Raw genomic sequence first — 19,503 nt, 5'->3', positions numbered from 1 at the left:
CCTGGCTTCTGCGAACTTGCTTTAGCCACTTTCTCCCAAGGGACGGCAAGGAGGGAAGAAGCCAATCCTGGGATAACCTGGCTTCTGCGAACTTGCTTTGGGCACCTTCTCTTGGCTCTTTAAGAAGAAACGGGTTCTCTGAGTCTCTCTTCCTGCCAAGACTACCAGCCAGAGGAGGGGCGCATCTTGTCACTGTCATCCCTAGAGAAACCTTTAGAGATGGGGGCAGGAAAGAGGCTTTTTTCTGTTCAGAGGACATCGTGATTTCTGGCTCCCAGGGGCTGTGGGAGCCTAGCTCCTCCTAACGTCCCTGTTTCCTGTTTATCCTGGAGCCACTTATTAGGATAATGATTGCTATTCTTTTAAGGTTCCTTGAGCACAAAGCTGGGGGATGTGGTCTTTGCCCCCAGGGAGGCCAGCTAGGCACCCGAGGTGTTAGGAGCTTCTAGAAGAAGGGAAGAAGGGCAGAGGAATTTCCTCGGAGGGGTGACAACCCCTCCGGGGAGCCTCCCAGAGCCAATCATTGCCACTGCCTGCATCCTCCCTCAGGTGCCTGAAGGTCTGTCCTGGGCCTGCTCTCATCTCCACAGATGCCCCCCCCCCCCCCCCCCCCGTAGATGCCCCTACCACACCCCTGCACCCAGCAGAGAGTGGGTGTACTTCCTGCCCCACCCATGGTCTTCACCTCCTCTGCACATTTATGACTTCTTTACCCTTTCAAGGCTGCTTTTAATGTTTCCTTTAACCTGATTTCACTAGTATAAAAATTGGAGGTGGAGTCTGGGGGCGGAGAGAGGAGTTCAGGGGCTGATTCCCACCCCTTGGTGGGGGTGCTGCTGTCCTGGGTCCAGGGATGTATTCTGGCACCTTGGACAGTAAGCTCCTGACTGCCTGTTGTGTAGACCTGGATCTGGTGTGTAGGCCAAAAAGGATTTGGGCCCTTTGAACATGGTGGGGGGCCAGGGGGAGGGAGGATGGGCAGGTGTGGGAGGTGGAAGGTGGGTGGACTTTCTGCTCAGCCAGCTTGGAAAGCCCACAAAACTCTTCTCAACTCTAGTAAGCCTCTACTCTCCTTCAGCTTGTTGAAAAGGATGGACCTAGATCCATTTCTGCCTCTCCATGGGGGCAGGGGGGCAGGAGGGAGTGGAGGCTTTGTCCCAGAGGGAGGCTCCTGAGTCAGCTGCTCCCCATGCCTCCAACACACACACACACACACACACACACACCCCTCCCAAACCTCCACCTCAAATTGGGCCTGGGCACTGAGGATGGGGAAGGGGATGCTGGGGGACTCAGGAGACGTGGGGAACAAGGGCTTGAGTGTTTCAGGAGTGAGGCCAGGCTCCAGCCTGGCATAGGGATGTGTGCATGGGAACTGGGCGAAGTTTGCGTTGCTGTAGCTGGCAGCCGAGCCCAGGGCTGGTCGGGGCTGCTGGAGAAGTCTGTCTGCATGGTGATTTGGACTGGAGCCACCAGGCCAGTCTGACACAGCTGCCCCGGTTGCGGGGGGGGGGGGGGGGGGTGTTACATAGACCCATGGGACCTGGGTCTTTGCTGTCTGGTTCTACCAAGAAAGGGACAGAGAAGCCATAGACCCATGCCTGGTTCTACTCATTACCCATGACCACCTCTGCTTATGGGACCAACTCTGGGGTGAGGGTCGACCTCCCTTCACTGGCCTCCTTCTCTTTTTTTTTTTTTTCCAACGTTTATTTATTTTGGGGACAGAGAGAGACAGAGCATGAACGGGGGAGGGGCAGAGAGAGAGGGAGACACAGAATCGGAAACAGGCTCCAGGCTCTGAGCCATCAGCCCAGAGCCCGACGCGGGGCTCGAACTCACGGACCGCGAGATCGTGACCTGGCTGAAGTCGGACGCTTAACCGACTGCGCCACCCAGGCGCCCCTGCCTCCTTCTCTTTTACTGCCACTGAGCCCTATAGGTTCCCAAGCCTCCTCTCTGGTCACACCTTTCCCTGGAATGTTCCTAAATGGCTGGCCACCTCTTCCAGGAAGCCTTTGTGAACTAGTCAGAGGGAGGCTGTGACTTCTCCTCCTGTCTCAGCAGACAGCTTGTAAAATGCCGTTTCCAGGGCTTCCCAGGTAACTCCAATTATCTCCTTCCACACCCATTTGTCTTGGGTGCTGTCATTCATCCCCCTCTTTGGTCCTGTCCCCGCCTGCTCCCATATCTTTTGAAGGCCACACCCAGTGTCGGGAATGTGCACTTCATAACCCACATCTCTCTTGCAATGTGAAATGCTCTTAAGAGGTCACTTCTTCCAGGAAGTCTTCGAGACCTAATTGAGTGAGAGAGATGCTTTACCCCACCCTGGAGACCCAGGCAACTTGCTCACTGCCTGCACAGCCCATTCAAGTTGGGCACCGCCCATCATCTCTGCTGGTCTCCACACTTTTGAATCGACACCATGTCCTGGTGCTGGGACACCGATCTTTAAGGGTTTTCTAGCCCCGTGACACTTTCTTTGGCTTTTATAAAACTTGGGCATGACTCAGTACCCTAGGTGAGAGGAGTGAGGTCTGAGCAGCCGGGAGGAGCTGGATGACCCACTGTGCTGTCCCCAGTGCATCCAGGACACGGCCCTGCAGGGCCCATGCAGTCAGTACAGCCGCTCCCAGGCCTGCCCACCTTCCCTCTCTCAGGCTTCCCTACAGGAACTTCAAGAATCCCCGTAGTTTCTTCCTAAACCCTATCCACGTACCTTCCTGCAGGTGGCTTTCCCTGGTGGTTTTGCTGTTGCCTGTGGCCACTCTGGGTCAGCTCATCAATTAATACAGGGCCTCTAATTTCAGAATCGGACCTTAGTAATGGTTTGGAAAATTTTTCTCTTACTCATTTTTTTTAAGTTTATTTATTTATTTGGAGCGAGACAGAGACAGTGCAAGTGGGGGAAGAGCAGAGAGAGAGAGGGAGAGAGAGAGAATCCTAAGCAGATTCCGAGCTGCCAGCGCAGGGCCTGACACGGGGCTGGAATTCACGAACCATGAGATCGTGACCTGAGCCCAAACCAAGAGCCAGATGCTTAAACCGACTGAGCCACCCAGGTGCCCCCTTCTTGACTTTTTTTTTTTTTTTTTTTAGCACTAGAACCATTTCCCTAAATCACAACAGGAAAACAGCTATCTAAAGCTATAAGTATGTAACTCTGTAACTGTATACACATATATATTTATTTATAAAACAGGTAAGATTGGCATGTGGTTTCTCTGCTTGCCCTGCTCCCCTCCACTCCATTTTCAACACCTAGAGTGATCCCCTTAAAATAGGAAGTTGGAGCCTGTCACTCCTCTGTTCAAATGCTTTGGTGATTCCCCATTTTGCTCAGAGTAAGACATAGTCCTCAGGATGCCCAGCAGGGTCCTGTACCGCCTGACCCTGTTGTCCCCCTTTTCACGTCATCTCGCTCTTGGCCACCACACTGGCCTTCCGCTGCTCCCCGGACACGCCTGCAACACTATTAACTCAGGGCCTTTGCACTGGCTGTTCCTTCTGCCCAGAATGTTCTTCCCTCAGTCTCAGGCTTGCTCCATTGTTACCTGTGGGTCTTCTCTTGCCTTCAAAGAGGCTCCCTGATGGTTCTTTATAAAATGGCAACTGTGGCCTCCCATCCCCAGGACATTCTTTGTCAGGCCTATCTTGTTCTGATCTTTTTCTTCTGCATGGCACTTAACACCTTCTAACACTCAGTAATTGACTTATTTATTCTGTTTGATTATTGTCAGTCTTTCTTCTTACTCCCCCAAACAAGAAAACAAAAGTGCACAGGAACAAAGACTTTGTCTGTTTTGTTCATTGGTGGTACCCAAGCACTTAGAACAGCACTGGGAATATAGCAAGTGCTTAGTAAATATTTGTTGACTGACTGTGTAAGCGAATAGATACCTTGGATATGTTCGATATTTAATGTTGGCAGAAAATGAAGCCTTGTGGGAAGAACTGGCCTTTCAGCCCCAAGGAGCACACCCAGTTTGAAGCCCTCAGGGTTCAGAGCCCACCGAGGCTTTTTCCTGTGTGAGGTGGTGGTTTCTTGAACGCCTGTAGGGAACAAAGACTTACAGAGACACAGAATGGTGTAAACAGGGCTATGCTGGGCTGGTGAGAGAGAGGGTGGGTTTCTTTGTTAAAAATGCTATGCGTTGTTGTAATATTTGTGTCGCAAGCACGATTTTGGAGGATAAAATTGTTTTAAAAGATTCTAAACTGCCCACAAGAGCATTCGGCCAATGTAGTTGGAAAATCCCGTGCAGCGCCTCCTGGAAGGTTGGTGGCCAGCAGAGGGCAGCAAACCCCCACCACTGGCCCTGCGAGTCAGCCCAGAGTGCAGAACGGGAGAGGCCGGCGAGAAGATGCTAAAAAGAGTCTGCTGACACTTCAGCATCCGCCCATGTTTGGTACCGGATTGGCAGAACTGCTGAACACAGCTACTCTCCATTAGTCATAAAACCAGAACCACCGCCACCGCCATCATGAAAACAGTAGCCATTTGCTGTGCACCCACTGTGTGCCAGGCTGGGTGCTGAGCCCCTCAGTTTTGTCACTGTGTGTCACCTCCGCAACGACTCTGAAGGAAAGAATATTTTCCCACTTTACAGACGAGGCAAGAGGCTTATTGAGATTGACACAACAACTATGTGGTGACCGGCATGGGCTCTGGAGTCAGAGCGCCTTTGTGTCCACCACTCACTCAGCCTCTCCGGGACTTGCTTCTGTCATCTGTCAAATAATCATGAAAGAATCTTAAGAGAGAATAATACAAGTACCTACCACATAATGTTATTGAGAGAATGAAGTGAGTTAAAACATGAAAAATTCCTGCCTATTATTTAGGACCACTGGTCACACAGCTGGTACCTGGAGCACCTGCTCTGCCCACACCAGAGTCCACGGGTTTGACCCCTATGTGATCCTTGGGGGAGAATTTTGGGGGACAATTGACCTCTTAACAATATTGAGTCTTCCAGTTCATGAAGAGCGTCTCTGTCCATTTACTTGTCATCTTTGATTTCTTTCATTGTTGTTTTGTGATTTTCAGCACACAGATGGATCCTTCCCATACTTCGTAAAGGCTTATGTATACTGAAACATTTCACTTTGGGGGTGCTATTGCAAACGATACGTAAAGAATGTTTAATTTCCAACTGCTCTTTGCCTGGACATAGAAAGGCAGTTGGTTTTTGTATCTGGGCCTTGCATTCTGCAACCTTGCTAAACTATACATTCAAGCTTCCACAACCCCCTCTTTGGATCCCTTCTATTTGTGAGAGCAGCTCACAGAAGTCAGAGAAGCATTTTCCTTACTAGATTATTGTTTTATTATAAAAGGATGCAGCCCAGGAACAGCCAGTTGGAAGAGATGCTAGGGCACAGGGCTTCGCCACTCTCCCCACATCTCCGTGCGTTCACCAACCCGGAAGCTCTCTGAACCTTTTGGGTTTTTAGGGAGGCTTCAGTACCTCGTCCTGATTGATCCATTAAACCTCCAGCCCCTATTGATCCATTGAACCTCCAGCCCCCATCCCAACTCTGAGAAGTTTCAACCCTGTAATCACTGGTTTGGTCTCCTGGCAACTAGCCTCTCTCCTTAGGTACAGCCTAAAAGTCACCTTACTAACATAACAAAAGACAACTTTATCACTCTCCTCGCTTGGGAAATTCCAAGGGTGTCAGGATCCCTATGCCAGGAAGGGGCAAATCCAAATATCTATTTTTTATTATAAATCACAATACCACACGTGCCCATAAAGCCAGCCCTGTATTTGGGTTATTGATTTCATCTTGAATGAGATTTGGGAACTTGTGTTTTTCAAGAAATTAATCCATTTCCTCCAAGTTCCCAGATTTATGGGCATAGAGCTGTTTGTAATACTCCTTTATTATCCTTTTAATATCTGCAGTGTCTGTAGAGATGTCCCTCTTTTCACTCCCGATATTGCTAATTTTTGTCTGCTTTCTCCTGCCCCTTGCTCAGTTTGGCTGGGGGTTTCCCCATCTTACCAGTCTTCAGAAAGAACCAGCTTTTCAGTTGCATGACGTTGTCATTCTGCTTTTCAATGTCTGTTTTCTGCTTTTATCTTTCTTATCTCCTTTCTTCTGCTTTCTCTATGTTTATGTTGCTATTTTCCTACTTTCTTAAAAGAGAAGCTTAAATAATTGATTTGAGACCCTACTTCTATTCTAACTTAAGTATGCAATGTGGTAAATTTCCCTCGAAGCACTGGGTTAGCCGGATCTTAAAATTTTGATATGCTGTGTCCATTGTCATTCAGTGGAAATATTTTCTCATTGTCCTTGTGACTTTCTTTTTGGTCTCTGTGTTATTTAGAAGTGTGCTGCTTGATTTTCAACTATTTGGAGGTATCCTCGAGATGTTTCTGATACTGATATATAATTTAATACCATTATGGTTAGAGAACATGTTTTGTGTGGGGTTGGCTTTTTAAAATTTGTTAAGATTTGTTTTGTGGCCCAGAAATGGGCTATTTTGGTAGATGTTCCCTGTTGTCACTTGAGAGGAATGTGTATTTTTTTTAAGTTTTGGGGTGGAATGTTCTATAAATGTCAATTAAGTCAGGTTCATTGATAGTGTGGCTCAAGTCTTCTGTATTCCCATTGACTTTCTGTCTACTTGTTCTGTTGATTACTGAGAAAAAAGTGTTTAAATCAAGTATGATTGTGGATTTGCCCATGTTGATTTTCAGTTCTATCAGTTTGTGGTTTATGTGTTTTGAAGCTCTGTTATTAGGTGCATCTGCATTTAGAATTGTTATGTCTTCTTGCTGAATAGCCCCTTTTCATTTTTCTTAATTTTCTTCTAATTTCCTTCTAATTTTCTTCTAATTTTCTTAATTTTTCTTAAAAATATTTTTTCAATATTTGTTTCTCTTTATTTTTCATATTGGATAATTTCTATTGATCTGTCTTCAAGTTATTGACTTTCTTTTGTCCTCTCCTTTTTGTTGTAGAGCCCATTAATAGTTTTTAAATTTTATATGTAGTGGTTTTTTTGTTCTAACATTTCCATTTGGTTCTGTTTTTATAGCTTCTATTTTGTGCTGAGATTTCCTACCTTTTAGTTCACTTCAAATGTGTTTAGTTTTATCTAATGAAACACCATTATAATAGCAATTTAAAATCTTTGTGTGATCATTCCAACATCTGTATCACCTTGGGATTGGCATCTGTTGATTTTCTTTACCCCTTAAAACTTGGTCACATTTTCCTGCTTCCTTGATATCAAAACAATTTTAGATTGTATCTGGGACATTTAAATCTATACATTTAAATGTATAGACTCTTGGTCCTGCCAAAACCCTCTGAGGAAGTTTATGTTTTGTTTTGTTTGTTTTAGTAGGGCATCTGCCTACTTAGGTTCAGACTGAAGGTTCTCCATCTGCGGGAAGCAGTTCCAAACTTAGTCCAATTTTCCAAGCCTTTCTTTGCTTGCTGACTTGTGTCTGTCTTGTGTCTGTTCCACTTAGGGGTGTGTCTGAAACATGTGCAATGATTTCAATCTTACTTCAGTGCTCAAGGCTTTGGCTTGCTATTTGGGTCTCTTCATGCATGTGTTGCTCCAGGGAGAGCCCAAGACTTGATACGAGTTGTGAATTTTTTTTTTTTTTTTATAAAATTTTTTTTTTCAACGTTTATTTATTTTTGGGACAGAGAGAGACAGAGCATGAACAGGGGAGGGGCAGAGAGAGAGGGAGACACAGAATCGGAAACAGGCTCCAGGCTCTGAGCCATCAGCCCAGAGCCCGACGCAGGGCTCGAACTCACGGACCGCGAGATCGTGACCTGGCTGAAGTCGGACGCCCAACCGACTGCGCCACCCAGGCGCCCCACGAGTTGTGAATTTACACACAGAGGAATCCCCTTCTCCAGCTTTCCTCTCTCAATCCTTCCTCTGTGAGGTCTGTTTTCCTGGCTCCTCCTTCCAGAAATATCAGGTTTCTCTTGGAGTCTCTGCTGCCATATCATGGCTGCTGCATGGCTTCATGACTGGAATCTGCTCTCAGGCCAAACCTATGAGAGAAAAGAGGAAAACCTGAAGATTACCCCTTCATATTTTCCTGTCCACAGTGGCCCCATTTCCTGCTTCCTCTGGCTGGAAAGATGGGATTTCTACTGAAGTTATAGTTGATTGTGCTGATGGCTCACAGCCTTACCACGGGGGCCTGCCGTGTGGGCAGAGGGGAAAGAAAAACATGGTTGCTTCTTCACTTTTGTCTTCCTGCCATGATCTACCTGCTTTTATTTACTTTTCAGAGAGAGTCCTCTAGTGTGTTGGATTTTATCCAGAGATTTTAGTTGTTATCAGTGGGAGAGACAGGCTGTAATAGGCTTACTTCATCATGGATGCAACTGAAAGTCAACTTAGTTTTAACAGGATCACCTTGGCTGCTTTTTGAGAACATACTGAGGGGAGATGAGAAGAGAAACAGAGGGTCCAGACAGGAGGTTTCTGCAGCAGTCCAGGCAAGAATGGTGGTGATTTGGACCTCAGTGGTAGTCATGGAGGTGGTGAGAAGCAGTTGGATTCTGGATATTATTTGAAGATTAAGCGGACAGGATTTGCTGATGGATTTAATATGGGGAACAAGATAGAAAGACAGTTTAAAGATGATTGTTAAGTGTTTTTTTGGCTTAGGCAAACTGAAGGGAGATGCTGTTAATATGGAAGGAACAGTATGGAGGGGGAAGAAGGAAGGAGAAGGGCTTGTTTTTGGATGTGTTTAGTTTGAGATGCCCATTAGATACACAAATGGAGATGTCAATAAGCAATCTGTTATATACCAGCCTGTAGTTAATGGGAGGTGTGGACTGGAGATATAAACTCAGGAGTCATTGATGTATGGGTGACATTTAAAGCCATAACACTGACTGGGTGAGATCACCTATGGGGTAGGATAGAAAGAGAAGAGACGAAACTAATGACTGGAGCCTGAGGAGTCCCCATGTTGGCTTGCTGTCTGGTCTTAGAGATTGGAAGCCATGCTGTCCAAGGGGCATGTGTTAGTCAGGGTCCAATCGGGGGATAATACTGCACAGCAACTTGAACAGGGGAAGCTTAATATAGATAATATTAGGACTGGAGTCATGAGAGAGCGGCTAGTAAGAAGTCCAGAGAACTCTAGAGAGTATGGAATGACAGATGTAAGGGACAGTCACTACCTCTAGGGCCCCAAGGAAAAGCCATTATTGAGCTCCTGGTCTCATTGGAGAGGGCACAGCCACTGCTCACTGGATTCTAGGGAAGTCACTGAGATGCCACATCAACGGAACTTGCTGGAAATCTCCCATCCAGAACTTAGGAGAAATCTACCCTCTAGGGTGCTGGGGAAAGCTTTTTAGGAAGAGGTGTTCTGCAGGGGGGCACTGGCTATGAAACTTCCCACGAAGGGCGCCGGGGAAGCTCCTGGCTGCTGGGTGCTGCTGCTGTGCATTGTGGGAGGCTGACATTACAGCAGCTGTCTGGGTGCAGGAATCTGGCAGTAGAGAAGCTGTTGAGAGAGATCAATGGAAGGAAAGTCCTACTCCTGCAATGTGTCTCCAGTGTCTCTGGAAATGCCTATCGGTGTGGAGGTGGTATGGAGCTCCTGCAAGCAGGAGGGTGGGTGGCTGGTGAGTCCAGGGCCAGATAGGCCTTCAGCTGTGAGCAGAACAACATGCAAGTTCTCAGGTTGCTGGCTGAGGAGTGGGCAAGGCAGTATCTATAAAGATGAAGGGTGTGCTTCCTGCTCTCTGAGAAGGAGGACTCTCAAGGTGAGAGCGCATCTGGGCTGCCTCCTGCCCCCACCTATGCTGTCCCTTGCAGACTATGCTATATTCAGCCCCAGTGAGATCCCCAAACTGGGCGTGCTTTCTCCGACCTCCTGGGTTTTGCATGCCTTGTTTCCTCTGATTGGAGTACTTCCTCCTTGTCAGTACAGCTAATTCATCATCCTTCACATCTCTGCTCTGACATGACATCTTTCAGGAAGCTTTTAATAATGCTCCTGGTCTAAGTCGGGCCTCTCTTCCGTGCATCGCAGCATGGATTCCACTCTTAACCCAGCGCTTAGCGTATCAAGTCATAAGTGCTTGTTTACCGGTCCATCTGTCAGCCTGGACTATAAGCTCTTTGAGGGCAGGGACGAAGTCTTGTTCACTGCTGTTTTCTCAGCATTGTGTCTGACGTGTATTAAGTGTTTATCAAAAGTCTGGTGGATGAATGAATAAAAGAGGAGAGCCAGCGTGGGGTGCATGGAACGGATGGCGAGGGAGGAAGTATATGCGCAGAACGCTCATGTTCCGCCATGTTAAAGAGTTTGGGCTTTCACTAGAAGACAGTGGGGAGCCACTGAGGGCTATAAGTAGGGGAGAGCCATGATCAGTTTTCTATGTGAGTAAGGCTTTCCTAACAGCGTCTTGGTGAGTGAGCCGGTTGGAGACAAGAGTGAGGACAGAAGGATGAGGGTCCTGTAATGATCCCAGAAGAAGTGGGGATGGGGAAGCTGGGGAACAGGTAGAAGGGTTTGTGTTGGTCGTGAGGTACAGGGCACTTCTCTCCGGGAGAGAAGTGGGCTGCTGGGCACTTGTTCTCAGGGTCTTTGCTGCATTTTTCCTCTCCCTCCCTGAGCTGCGAGGTCCTCCAGGGAGGGTCCCGAGCCCTCTTTCCTCTGTGCCTCCTCTGTGCCCATGACAGCAGCCTCTGTCCTTGGCAAGTCCCCAGGGGGCTGGGCTGGTGGAGTCTAGGAGGCAGTCTCCCCCCATCAGCAGTGTGATCTGGAAGGAGAGGCCAGAGTCCTGGTGATGTTAGCTTGGCAAGTTTATTGAAAACCCAGCAACGCAAAGAAAAGTATAAACAGGCACCTTGTCCCCCCACCCAGTCCCTCCCTGGAGCTTGTAGACATAAACCCCACTACAGCGGACAGGGCTGGGCCTCCTTCACACCACCCACAGGGACGGGGCACATGCAACACAGCAGAGCCCACCTCCCCATCTGCACCCCACCCACCTCGTGCACTCACATGCTGGAATTAAACCAATGACCCTGGGAGAGAAGCAGCTAGGACATCTGCCACTTGGAGAAGAACCATCTCAGGGGACTTAGAGATCCTCGGGCCACGAAGGACTGGGAGTCCTTCTGGGGGATGAAGAGAAGGAAAGAACCTTCTCCTGCCAGGGAAAGGAAGAAGAAGGAAGCAAAGGACAGTGGGCTAAAGACGCCTGCAGTGTAGACAGCCAACTCTCCATTCTCCAAATTAGTCCAAGGCATGGGTGGCAATGCTACCCAAGCACATTCTTTTTGGCTTTGGACGGTTCCTTTTCTCCTGGGCGCACTGATTTGTGTGACTGTATTGAATGCACATTTCTTCAGGCTGTTCAATGGTGGAGAGTGATTCAAAGGACAGGAATGGGGAGTCAGGGAGAAGCCAGTGTACTGGGGCTGCGGACAGAGCGTCTAGGTAGTGAGAAAATCCCCCCAGAGGACAGGGGCTGGGCGGATCAATCCCTGGGGAGGGCAGTGTCGGCCTCCTGGCAGGAGGGGTAGCTGGAGTCCCCTCTGGCCCAGAGTCCAGATGCCTCTGGGGACAGAAGCAGGTGACATTGAGATGGCTCTTCCCTGGGCAGTGGCTGGCTGGCACTGGCCTCTCAGTACTTGGTCCGGCGGGAGGTGGTGGTGGACACGAAGCGGATGCTGGAGCTGCGGCTGCCGCGGCCCCCGCTGCAGCTGCTGAAGCCCCCTTCGGTGGGCAGCGGGCAGGGGACACTAGGGACGCAGGCCTCGCCCGTGAGCACAGAGCCACCCCGGGAGCCCACATTCAGCAGGTCCCCGCCGGCTGTGACGATCCGGGTCCCACCCAGGCTGGAGCCACAGGTACTGCTGGACCGGATGCCGCTGCTGCCCGAGAAAGTGACCCCACCACGGGAGAGGGTGGAGCTGGCGACCAGGGGTTCAGGCCCGCACACCACGGCACCCCGGGAGCTGCTCACGGCTGTAGGAGAGAGGGGAAACTGTCAGTGAGGTGGGCTGCCCACTCCTGGGGCCCAGTCCTCCAGTGGTCTCCCCACTGAGGGGGGCGGAGGAGGGGACAGGACTGGTGACATCAGGGGAAGTGGCCTGGGCAAGTGGTCCCTATCGTCCACACAGATGACACCCATTTTTTCCTTCTCTTGTCTGGGTGACTCAAAGGCCGTGACTCAACTGAAGTTGAACATTCAGATTAAAATGGAAGAATTCAGCCAATCCCCCAGGTTGCATATAGCCATAAATTGGCTGTCATTTATATATGGCTGAAGTCAGGTTGGGTATGAGCTGGATTATCCAGATACCGGAGCAGTAGCTCCTATAAAGCTTGGGGCTTCTCTCTCCTGATTATATCATGCCCCTTGGTGGTCCCCACATTGTCCCTCCAACAGGAGTCGCTAGTCAGTTCTCTTCCCACCCACTGATGGCTCTGCTCTGTAGCCTTCTGGTATCCCCTGGGCCTGCCTCTGTACCCCAGGATGCCAATCCAACTAAAGCTTCCTTAGCTCAGCCCCATCTGTGGAGAGGGCTCCCAGTCCTTTCCTCTCCTTTTTTCTTTTAATGTTTATTTATTTTTGAGAGGGAGAGAGAGAGAGAGAGAGAGAGAGAGAGAGAGAGAGATGGAGGGGTGGAGAGAGAATCCCAAGCAGCCTTTGTTCTGTCAACATAGAGCCCGACACGGGGCTCGATCCCATGAACCATGAGATCGTGACCTGAGCCGAAATCAAGAGTCGGATGCTGAGTCGACTCAGCCACCCAGGCACCCCTCCTTTCCTCTCCTTTTACCAGAATCCTTCCTACCATCTGTGACCTTCACTCAAGCTTGACCTCTTGCAGAAAGCCACTCCCTGCTGCCTCCCCCTCTCTGACGGCAGGGACATCCGAGGACAAGTAGCTGTGACTACCTGACCCACCCAGGATAGCGTTCAGCTCCACCATGCACCTGTGTAGATTTAAACCTTTGGATCAGAAATCTAGCTTTGTGGCTTCTGGCAAACCACATATTTTCTCTAAGTGAATAAAAAAGGGGGTACTAATGCCTATTCATCTCCTCAGGGCTTTGAGGGTTAGGTGGACAGCGGAGAGGGCTTGTCTTCCGAAGAAGATTGTAATTTTAGAGAGCAGGGGCTGGTCTTTCCTGGTCTTTGTGCCCCCACCCTGCAGTGCCCAGCATAACCCCCTGTACGCTCGGCCACAAACAATACTTTGGCAGCAGCAGCAGCAGCAGCAACAGGGAGACATCCGCTCATTCTTGTCCCATCCCCAGCCGTGGGCATGGGGCAACTCGTTGGCACGGATCTTTTCATTCTGTCTCTGGCCTTTGTCCCTGAAGGGCAAGACCACTCAAAGGAAAAAGGCAGACTCTCTTCCAGAACGCTCTCCCATCTGTTAGGCCCTGCAAACCTTTGTGATTGCTTAACCCTGGGGAAGGAAGGCTCTGGGGAGACCTTGGACCTCAGCTAAGGCGATGTCCCCAGTCCAGGGGCTTGCTGGTCCTTGCTTCCCTGACTGTCATGGCCAGCCCAGCCATGGGCTCCTGATCCCAGCGTGGGCCTGGGTTGAAAGGAAATTTGCAGAGCCCCAGGAGAGAAATGTGAAGAGGAAAAGACTTAAGGTTCTTACATATGTTTACTGGTCCAACACCTTCGCAGATCCTGGGGATGGAAAGGAATAAGTCAGCTCACAAGCAGTGCTATTCCCTGAAAACCCGCTTGCTCTCCGAAGGGCTTTTTTGGCAGAGTGGACCGGTGGTTCTTACCCCTAGCTGTACAAGCATCCCGGGAACTTTGAAAAAACATACACGTTCCTAGACTCTGCCCCAAAACCACTGAATCAAAATATTTGAGGAAATGTGTTATTATTATTGTTTTTAAACAGATAATCAGTGAAGCAGAACTCCCTGTGATTCCGGTGCAGCCTGTCTACAAACTCGCATTTGGGGGGCGAAAATCTAGAACCGTCTTCTAGCTCCTTGGTGAGGGCAAGGGGACTAATGTTTGCAGAGAAGAGACTGTTAACTTCAAGTTAGCAGTTCTTCACCTGGTCCCCTCCCCCACTGAGTCTTTCTAGATGCCTAAGTCTGACCTCACTCGGAGAGCTCTCACCGGATCTCCTCGCCCTCCAGCAGGCGCCTGTACGTGGCGATCTCGATGTCCAGGCCCAGCTTGACGTTCATCAGTTCTTGATACTCTCGCAGCTGCCGGGCCATGTCCTGCTTGGCCTGCTGCAGGGCGCCCTCCAGATCCGCCAGCTTGCACTTGGCGTCATTGAGGGCCGCCTCGCCCTGCTGCTCTGCCTCGGCCACCGCAGCCTCCAGCTTGGCCCGCTGCAGGAAGGGTAGCGTGCAGGTGGGCTTTGGCAGGGACTAGCAGATCCCCAGGTGGGGCTAGAAACACTGCCCCCTCCGTCTCCTCCCCTCTCCTTTGCCCACCTGAGCCTTGGAGTGCTCAATCTCTGCCTTCAGTCTCTGGATCAGGCGGGTCAGCTCATTGATCTCATCCCGTGTGTTGCGCAGGTTGTCACAGTGCTGACCGGCTGTCACCCGCATCTCCTCGTACTGGGGGCAAGTGAGGGATGTTATGAGGATCCAAAGTCTGAGTCAAGACCACAGCCCCAGCTGAGATGGGGGCCTTAGACCTCTGCTGCGTCCACTCCATTGTACATGAGTCTTACTCTGAGGCTGCCCACACCTCTTCCTCAGTGCCCCCCCCCCCCCATTCCGCCACCCACCTTGGTCTGGTACCACGCCTCAGCATCAGCCCGACTGCGCCTGGCAACCTCTTCATACTGCGCCTTGATTTCGTCGATGATTCCATCAAAGTTCAGGTCCCGGCTGTTGTCCATCTTCACGATGACCGATGTCTCCGAGATGTGTGACTGCAGCAATTGGATTTCCTGTGTTGGGGGATCAGTGAGACAGATGGGCTCAGCATCCCATCAGTGGCCGGGACTCTGCCCCAGGGGCCCCAGGAGTGGCTTTAGGAGCAGAGAGCATTGCTCCTCTTTTCAGATCAAAGCAACGGAGTGGACCATCCAAACCGAGGGCAAAGGAAAGGACATGAACTGCAAACCATTTCAGTTTGAATTTAAGCCCTCATTATATACTTGAAGACTCCCTTTCACACTTCATTTGCTTAGGTGAATACACAGTGCCTAGGAGCTCAGTGGAGGGGAGTGAGAGCTGTGCTAGGGCTGAAACTTCTCCCTGGCATATCCACAAAGTGGCTGTGCTGCTCATGGATCATTGAGAGTTGATAATATTCTAGAACATGGTGGTCTAGGAATTCCTATATCCCAAGTTGTTAATAGAACCAGGGGCTTGGACTATAAGGGCTCCAGAGGGAGCTTTCTTCAGCCTTTCCACTTGGAGCCAGACATTAACACTGGCTGGCTCTGTACCCGACCAAACAGACCACTTGCAAAGCAAAACGTAACTAATTCATCCAGCTAAGTAGGTCAACCACAGTTTTTCTTACACCTCCTAGAAAATCAGTTTTCTGGAGTCTTTTGACCAGTAGAGAGGAAGTGAAACTCCTAGACCCCAGTCTTTGGATTGGCCAATAAGGAGTTGGATCATAGATCCAAGGAATTTATCATAGAGCTGAGTCAGGCGGCCAAGAAGCCTGCCTGCTTACCTTCCCTTATCCGTTTGTAGACACATCAACATATAGAGGATATAGATTTGAATGAGAGGAAGATGTGTAATACCAAATGTTAGAAATTATGCCAGTCCAGATGAACCACCCCTCCCCCCCCCCCACCTCCTCCTGGGAGTTCAGGCCAAACACTGATCTCCTTGTTTAGGTCAGAAGGGGATGAGTGCTTACCGCCATGTATAAGGCTTTGAGAAAGTCAATTTCCTGAGTTAGGGTATCTGCGTTGGCCTCTAGATCAGACTTATTTAAGAAAGATGTATCCACATCCTACATAAAAGAGAGAAGGATAAAATGGCCATTACTTGTACACCGTTTAAGCTTGGCAGGGTCTGGAGATGGGTGGAAAAATCAGGCCAGTCCCCACTGGGCCAGGCCAGCCTTGCGATGGATGGTGGAGTCCTTGGAATGCAGCTTAGTGACCATTGTTCTTCTCCCTACTACAACATGAAAACTCCCCTGGGGGCTGTAGACATTTTCTGATGCTTATTTAGAGGCAAGGAGAATCTGGATAATCTAAGACTCTTAAAAGGTCATCTCTTCAGACCTCTGCTCTCGTGAAGACCCAGTCCTAAATAATCTGAGGCCAAATCGGAACTCCAAAGGGAACCTGTTATGACCTTAGAGGTCCCACTCTGTGCGAGTGGTCCCAGACTCCACAGGGCTGCCTGGGCAGTTTCCAGGGCAGAAGGTATCTTTGGAACATTCTGCTGTCTGGAGGAGAAGTTTGCTTGGACCTATGGCTCTCCCTTACCTTCTTCAGAGCCACAAACTCATTCTCAGCGTTGGCCCGGAATCCTACCTCCTCTTCGTACCTGGATGATAAGGATGGAGAGGGTGAATTCTCATTCTCATTATGAACTGAGAGCCAGTTACTCTCCTCTCCCCAGTGAGCCTCTTGAAACATCTCTGCTGCATCCAGGAGCACGGGTCCTTGTTGGCACCTACATGTTCACATCTCATCTTTGTCTCATCTTTAAGACCTTTTATGAGCCTGTGACCCTCAGTTTTTCCAAATTCTTTTTACTTTCTCAAATTAGATTTGGGGTCTGAAAATGTGGACCCTCTATGCTCCTCTGCTAGAAAAGACTTGGAGTCACTGCACTTGAACATAGAGGATGTAGGACCCAACTCATTGTTGCACCTGAGTACTATTTTTCTGGAGTCAATGGACCCATTCCCACAGGCAAGACTAGGGACAAATCATGCCCAATACCAAGACTAGTTTTTACTCAGGAACCACAGAGGGCATCCCCCTCCTGTCTTACATATCATTTCCCCCACTGCTATCTCTAGGCTGAGTATTGAAACCAGCATTCAACTCTGATCTGTCCAGCTGCTATTATCTGAACTTGGCAGCTGCTTTGGGGACCAAACCCTGCCTATCCTTGGTCTATGCAGTCCAGATGCCACTTACTTCTTCTTGAAACCCTCAAGGACCTCCTGCAGGTGGTTTCTCTCAGCCTCAAACCGGGCCCGGTCACTGTTCACTACATCCAGCTGCCTCCGCAGGTTGGTGATATAGTTCTCAAAGAGGGGCTCCAGGTTGCTCCTGGCACATTTCTGCTCTTGGAGGAAATTCCACTTGGTCTCTAGGAGCTTATTCTGCTGTTCCAGGAACCGCACCTAAATCCACAGGGTCAAAGAAATGGCACCTGAAGAGCTTGATAGAGTCGCTTACACGTTGACCGGCTCTTCAGGTGGCCATAGATGACTCTCAGCCCCATGTTGACATTGTCCTCTTGCCTGTTGGCTTTTCATTCATCCTCTAGCTCAGTAAAAGCTGGAAGAGTAGGTCTGTGACCCCCTCCTCATGCTCAGCCAGGCTCAGCTAAACAGAAACTTTCAAACCAAAGCACCACAGTACCATTTTGCCTCTACCCTCCAAGAAAGGGGAGCAAGGATTTACCTGTATCTAAAAACTGATGTTGGCCATCTCTCACAGGGAATGAGGAGCAAAGTAAAGTATATTGAGGTGGGATAAAGCATTAGGAGGTAGGAATTCTCAGGTCATAAGTCATACCCACCATCCCGGATACTCCATCAGCTGAGAATTGAAGAGCTCCATCAGCTGGAGGAGAACTTGGAGATCATTTGCTCCAACACTTTGTTTCAGAGATGAGGAACCTGAAGCTCACAGAGGTGAGTTTCTATTCTCAGACACAGAGCATTCCTGCTCCATGGAGACATGGTTTGTGGGATGTCAGTTCCACATCATTGTTTCTCTCATGAGTCTGACCGTCATGACTTCCTCTGGTAGTTCCCTACTATTTCTCTCAATCTAGGCAACTCAGCTGAACCTGGGTACCCCACATGGGGAGTATACGTTATTTGTTTTGTGCAAAAATTACTCCATACTCCACTTTCCTGAGCCTGAACAGATGTGGTCACACAGCCTCAGAAGCTATGACAATCTCAAAAAGAGCACCAAGATCTCAAAGGATAAAACCTTTTAAACATGTAGCCAACATCTGGCCAAAGTCCTAATTTCTAGCTTATTTGGGAGATATTTCTAAGTGACTAGATGGTAGGTCTTAGTTTGTCCAGATTCCCTCAGATTTGGCTGGATGCTCCTCTCTCCTCAAGAAGACACAACCTCTGTCTTAGTCTATTCCACCTTGCAGCATTTCCTCAAGTTTGTCCTTGTTTTGCAGCAGAGTGACCCAGAAATCATACTGTGGTGCCTGAAGGTTCTGGGTCAAGGTTGATTCCCCAGGCCTGGGCTGTTTCTTCTTAAGGGAGAGGACACCCCAATGCATTTTAGCTCTCACCATCCCAGACCCAGAGACTGAGCTGTTATAAGTACCTTGTCAATGAAGGAGGCAAATTTGTTGTTGAGGGTCTTGATTTGCTCCTTCTCATCCTTCTTCACCCTCTGGGCATTGGGATCAATCTCCAGGTTGAGGGGGGTCAACAGGCTCTGGTTAACAGTCACTGCTGTGATAGATGGGGCTGCTGGGACTCCAACTCCTCCAACTCTGTAGCCAAAGCCAGGGCCGCCAAAGCCATAACCAAGGCCACTGTTGGCTCCAAATCCCAGACCAACACAACCACTGGCCCCAAAGCCCAGACCAGCACCACTCCCATCACCAAAGCCAAAGGCCATCCCACTGCCAGCACCAAAGCCAACTCCACAGCGGATGGGACGAGGGCATACTGCTGCCATCCGGGGTGAGCACGATCCAAAAGCGATGACACTCCGACTACCAAAGCTGCCAAGACCCCGGAAGCCGGGCCCACTCCTGCAGGAGACAGAGCTGGCCCGGAAGCGGTTCAGGTTCTGGGGGGTCACTGCTGAGCAAGAGCTGAAGTTGCCCATGCGGCGACCAGAGCTGACTCTGTAGGAGCGGCAAGACATGATGACTTCCTGGGTGAGGACAGAGCAGGGATCGCAGAGTGGGGCAGGCTTGAGCTGGGAGTCCCTCTGAGGCTAGTGGATCCCTCTTTCCCCTTTTATGTGTCTGGGGATCTGAGGATTGGCCCCATAAAAACAAAAAAAATCCATTTGGACACATTTATGAGCTTGGGTAGTTAGCAGAAACTCTTCATGCCTGTAAGTTTATTAATAATGAGCTAATCTCAGACACACCTATTCTCCTCAAGATCAGGGCTACAACATCAAACCTATAAACATTAAAAACACATAAACACAAACATTATGGTCTTATTTTTTCCCACAAGTCCACCACAATTGCCATTATGGGGACATTAATTTGCCTTGGTCATAAATCCAATAGACTTTTTCACTGTTACTGTGGCTAACCACCAGAAAGTTAGGTTGGTAACAACTCCAGCAAGAGGTTCAAAAGGATGCATCCA

The 19,503-nt window shown here is 49.4% G+C and overlaps 1 protein-coding gene across 1 annotated transcript; it reads right to left on the bottom strand.

Moving 5' to 3' along the window:
• Nucleotides 1-11,022: 11,022 nt before the first annotated feature.
• On the bottom strand, nucleotides 11,023-19,075 carry KRT84 (keratin 84). Its single transcript, XM_025930131.2, has 9 exons — nucleotides 18,491-19,075; nucleotides 17,102-17,310; nucleotides 16,439-16,499; nucleotides 15,859-15,954; nucleotides 14,762-14,926; nucleotides 14,463-14,588; nucleotides 14,137-14,357; nucleotides 13,655-13,686; nucleotides 11,023-11,999 (listed from the first exon to the last, which is right to left on the bottom strand). The coding sequence occupies exons 1-9, from the start codon at nucleotides 19,040-19,042 to the stop codon at nucleotides 11,656-11,658; spliced, it is 1,806 nt and encodes a 601-aa protein (XP_025785916.1). The 5' UTR covers nucleotides 19,043-19,075; the 3' UTR covers nucleotides 11,023-11,655.
• Nucleotides 19,076-19,503: the final 428 nt, after the last annotated feature.

This window comes from Puma concolor, chromosome B4, assembly GCF_028749965.1.
Source record: "Puma concolor isolate L17-30 chromosome B4, mPumCon1.1.hap2, whole genome shotgun sequence".
NCBI lineage: Eukaryota > Metazoa > Chordata > Mammalia > Carnivora > Felidae > Puma > Puma concolor.
Note: the sequence above shows the minus strand (reverse complement) of the source record. Positions and strands in the feature narration are given on the sequence as shown.